This window comes from Morone saxatilis, unplaced genomic scaffold, assembly GCF_004916995.1.
Source record: "Morone saxatilis isolate NCDOM2014 unplaced genomic scaffold, NCSU_SB_2.0 Contig2, whole genome shotgun sequence".
Taxonomy (NCBI): domain Eukaryota; kingdom Metazoa; phylum Chordata; class Actinopteri; family Moronidae; genus Morone; species Morone saxatilis.
Genome location: NW_023339762.1, coordinates 6,370,912 through 6,376,236, shown reverse-complemented (window position 1 = coordinate 6,376,236; position 5,325 = coordinate 6,370,912). Strand labels below are relative to the sequence as shown.

Here is a 5,325-nt window from a genome sequence, read left to right as displayed (position 1 = left end):
TGTTCACAAGTGTGAATTAGTCATGTGTGGTTTGTCTATATAGGTGTGGTGTGTGTATGTATGTATGGTGTAGCTCATAGCCTACAGTACTATTATATATATATATATATATATATCTATAGTAGCTTAGTATATATAGCTATATATATAGTACTAGTATAGTAGTATTATATATATATAGATATATAGATTAGATATAGATATAGTATTGAATAGATATAGATATATAGATAGATAGATATATAGAGTCTATATAGATAGTATATATAGACTATATATATAGAGTATATAGATATAGACTATATATATTCTTTTTTTTTTTTTTTTTCTTTTTTTTTTTTTTTTTTTTTTTTTTTTTTTTTTTTGTTTTGACTATATAGATAATTAGACGTATACTAGATAGTAATATGATCAAGGATATATAGAGGTATACTAGACAGTTACCGATATATAAGATATAGTAGATAGTATATAATAGATATAGACTACCGTATTATAGATAGATATAGATAATCGAGGCCGTATATATATCTATATCCTATATATAGGAGTATCTACGGAGCGTGTGAAGTGTGGGGGTATTATGACGAGGTAATCCGTCTAGATCCCCATATAGGATATCCTATATAATATATATGACATATATATATATAGATATCTATATATATATCTATATATATATATAGATATATATATCTCAGTTGCAGGTCAGGATGAGCTTAATTTTAAAAACGTTAACCACAAACCACTGCCATTAAATTGCTTCCCATGTATAGCATTTAAGTAGAACTTAGAAAAGTAGCAGAGGAATGTGAGAAGAAAAGTTCCTTGCATGTGAAATGTTTCTTCTTTTCCCCTCAGATTTATGGGAAAACCATCGACGGACATCAAACCATCATTGTGTGCATCGAGTGCCATCAGTTTCAACCAAAAAACTTCTGGTATGTTTAAAATGGTTGCTTGATATTCAATGAGATTTTTGTTCCATTTTGCGCCACTGGGATTTATGACATTTGATGTATAGATTTCTAAGGGAAAACACATTGTCAGGCTTATATTATCTCAGGATAAACCCTTTAAGATGTATCATCTCATTTTCAAGGGGGTCCCACAAAGGAATACACTGTTTGATTCCTAAAGAGCCTCTCCAGTTTTAGGAGAGAGTAAAGATAACAGGCTAGATTATTTTTACTTAAAAGCAAGATCTTTTTCAGAAAGACCAACAGTGCTTGTAGAATTCCCAGTGAAGGTCTAAATAAAACTTCATTAAAAAAAAGCGGTTGAAATACTGCATACGTTTAAAAAGGCTGAAATGTTGCTTGATATGTACAAGACACTTCAAAGGCATTACTTAAACTGCCACTTAACTCTGGAGCGTTAGGCTGTCGGTCCTCATAAGCGTAGCTGAGCTGTTTCTGATCGGGTTAATCTAATTGGATAAGAACTGCACCAATCCTCTTTGCTGCTGGGTTTTACTGGGCTTATGAATTGTTGGGTGTAATGATCCCACAGCTCCTGTATGAGACTGCAGTTTATCAGTAATGAGGAACCTATAGGGCCAATTTGGGATAAGATTATGAAGCTGAATTATTATTATTGACAGAGGCACCATATGGTTTTTCTTTTCAATTTGGGACTCACGGTCTATAATGTGCACATTAAAAAAGCAATAATAAACAGCTTGGTTAGATTTGGTGTCATACAATGACATTATGTTACAGAATGCAGCTTTTTTTTGGAACAACATTAACACCTAATTGCTAATTGTTAACCACTTAAGAGCACTCTCTAATTTTTTTTAAATTAGACAACTGGTCAATCTGCTCTTTATGTGATAATAGAGGACGACTTAACGCCATCTCAAGATGAATAACATGTCTGTTTTATATCATATAGACAATGTATAAACAATGGTAGCTGCAAACAGGCATTTAATCATGTCAAGTCATGTGTGAGGACAGGGATATCCTTTAGGTTATCTTAAGGTGTGAATTAATGGCTTTATTATTAAAAGCCCTTTAGAGGTCTGAATTCATATGCACACTGCCTTTGTGTTATGTGAGGTGATTATGGGTGAGCGACCACTTGAAATCAACAAGGGCCGATGTTTCTCCACTCATTATTCAGATTTCTCATTTATTTGTCACTTGTCTGTGTATTGGAATAGATGGAATAGAATAGAAAAATCAAATCTTGGATTGGCTTATTTACAGTGATAAACCTAACTCAACCTAACTGTTAACGGAAATGTGTCATGATTTGAGCTATGGCAACTTAAATGAGAACACCCTAATGTGTTTCTTATCTCTCTTTGGATCTTCAAAAAACTCAAGATAACGTCTAACTTGTAGAGCTGACAAAGCGTGGTAAATATTTCTGTTTCCTGAAGCAGACATGTGGCTTTTTAGCAAGGCACACAGTGCAGTTGCAGGTTCTGTTTGATCTTACACAATAACAATGATATTGTCCTTAGTGATAGCATTAAGAGATGTAATGAGTGATTAAAGTCAGGTTTTCCTCTTCCTCTGTGCACAGGAATGGACGCTGGAGGTCAGAATGGAAATTTTCCGTCTCCCCCTCCACCACTCAAGTGGCAGGAATCATGAAAATCCAGGTACTTTGTTTAAATCTTCCACTCAGAAGAAACAAATGGTTTCATCATTTCTGTCACACTCCAGTGCCAATTTTGCACTTTCTAAACACAATTTTTGGGGATTCTGGTACCTAATTCACAAGAGTCTGTTTGACATCTTGATATTATTTTCTTATTATGCTTTGGAGTGTTTTGTCTTGGGCTTTTGTTGTGTCGCCCACACAGCTTGTATTACTGTGTTTATGTACACAATGGAGATAATCTACACCTTTTTAATCATTCCAGGTTCATTACTATGAAGATGGCAACGTTCAGCTGGTGAGCCACAAAGAGGTCCAGGAGTCCATGTCAATTTCTGTGAGTGTAACGGAACACCTTTTTTATGTGCACACAGACGGATGCAGATATTTAATGTGCTTTGATGTGTTTTTTTAGTGTTTAATTATTTCCAATTATTGCACAAATACTCTTTTTTTCATCGATTATTTTTCTTGTCATCTTTCAGAATGAGGCTTTAACTGCAAAGGAGTTTGTTAAGATCATGGAGGCTGCAGAGAACGACTATCAGGTATGTAAAACTGTGGCCATCTATTCCTTTAGACGCTGAAGACCTTATTTGAATTTAGAAAAACCAACAGCAAAAACTGTCATACATAAATCTTCTATTTTAAAGCATTATCTGAAAACCAAATTAGGTCAAAATTCTTCAAACAAAACCTGTAAATAATTTAAATTGAAATCTAAATGAATTTGTTGTGTTCTTTTATCTCCTTCCTCTCTCCCCCCCTTTCTCCGTCTCTCTCCCTCTCTGTCTGTTATGCCTTCCAGACGGCCATCAACGAGAATTACCAGACCATGTCGGACACTACCTTCAAAGCCTTACGCCGCCAGCTTCCTGTGACACGCACCAAGATTGACTGGAACAAGATCCTGAGCTACAAGATTGGCAAGGAGATGCAGAACGCTTAAAAAACAACTGAGAACATAACAGACAGCTCCCCACACCCCCTCCCCCTCCCAAACAACGTTGCATGACTGGATAGTTGTATCGTCTTTGTACAGAAATTAGAGAAACGGGGACAAAAAAAGGTTTGGTCTCACAACCAGATGTCACATTTCACATTTGATGTCTACTTTTATCGATGTTATTTTGTTTTTATACAGACACTGTTAACTCCTCTGTATATTTAATCTAAGATAAAGATAATCGGATTTGGGAAAATATATCTTGAGGAAATATTACCAGACATAGGAAAAGGGAGTGGACACTCGTATGCAAAAACATCCCTATAAAATACAATATCACATGTGCAATATTTATTGTGTTAGTGAGACCTTGCCTTTTATTTGACCTGCTGGGAAAAAAAAAACGGTTTGATTTCAAAATTATTTTTGGGAGAATTCTGTGCGCATTTACAAAAGATCTCAGATATTTGGCTGAAAAGAACTCCTCCCTTCACTTCACAGTTATTGTCCCATACGGTCAACGAGATATAAAAAAAAAAAAGTTCTCTGTGTTCATTGATTGGTATCTTCGGCACAAGCAGTCACCACTGTCAGCCACTCAATGTTCTTGTTCCCTCATTTTGGTACTTCCCACAGCGTTTGTCCTGTATGCGAGTTCTCAAGCTCACAGTGCTCCTGGCTAAATTGCCTTTTTGACTCGACATCGTCTGAACTCTCACTCAGCGCAGGGAGTTCTGTGACCACTTAACAAGCTTAATTAACAAGTCATCAGTCGCTAAGTAATGTGCATAATGTCCAATTTACAATAAAATCAAAACGTATCACTTTCTCCTCCAGTGCTTATTTTTATTAAAAACAGAACCTGACTGTATTATATAACAAGGCACATTGTAATATATACCTGTATGAAACATCCTGTCTGTCAGTTTGGTGATTTATTTCCATGAGATTAATTGTAATTCAGTCACAATTATGTTTCATTAAATGACAAATTTTCTATTGACTGACTCACTCATAATTTCTGATACTCTTTATTGTGATACAGAAAGAAAAAAACAGTCAAACTCAAGGCTTTAAGTGAGGGTTCTCTGGGGTCCTAAACCTCCTCACACCTGCTTTACAGTACAAGCACACGGCAAGCTTTATCTCACTGCACTTTGTTCTAAAAAACATTTAAAAAACATCAATCTAACGGATTGATCTGTTCTTATATATGACAGGACAGAATTCTAATGTGTGTATTGTACAATCCGTATATGTTGTACACTCTCATTGTGCTACTATCAATGGAGGCCATCAACAGTGAAATGAATAGGTCTTGATTCACACTTTTGGGACGATTACATTTTAAACTTTGACTGATAATTCAACAATCACCAACTGAATTACGAAAAACTCAAATTAGTTGTTTGTAATTTACCAGTAAAAATGTCTATCCATCTAATTATCACGGTTGCCCAGAATTAGTTAGTACAATATTTTAAAATACCTAGACGGGAAAATTCTTCCTCTTTGTGCTTTTATGTTCTGGTTTATTCTATGGAGTCAAAAGATGATGAGGATACTACAAGTTAGTACTGATCTTTAAAAGTATGACAATGAACTGCAGATTAAGAGTTTTATTTAAGATAAATAAATCTGTGGACATGATAATGTCATTGCTTTTTAAAATAAGTGATGACATTAGTTTTTGTGTCATAAATCAACTGATGAAATATGATGTACAATTTGCCCTTTGACACACATTACCAGAGACACAACCAGAC

At 34.9% G+C, this 5,325-nt stretch overlaps 1 protein-coding gene across 1 annotated transcript in view; it reads left to right on the top strand.

The window, feature by feature from the left end:
* The window catches only part of LOC118330111 (F-actin-capping protein subunit alpha-2), a 19,764-nt gene extending 15,202 nt beyond the window's left edge, over positions 1-4,562 (top strand). The window contains exons 6-10 of the mRNA XM_035664536.1: positions 862-941; positions 2,536-2,614; positions 2,879-2,950; positions 3,099-3,161; positions 3,422-4,562. Of these exons, the coding sequence (XP_035520429.1) occupies positions 862-941; positions 2,536-2,614; positions 2,879-2,950; positions 3,099-3,161; positions 3,422-3,562 (435 nt within the window). The 3' untranslated portion in view covers positions 3,563-4,562. The remainder of the gene's footprint in view (positions 1-861; positions 942-2,535; positions 2,615-2,878; positions 2,951-3,098; positions 3,162-3,421) is intronic.
* Positions 4,563-5,325: the final 763 nt, after the last annotated feature.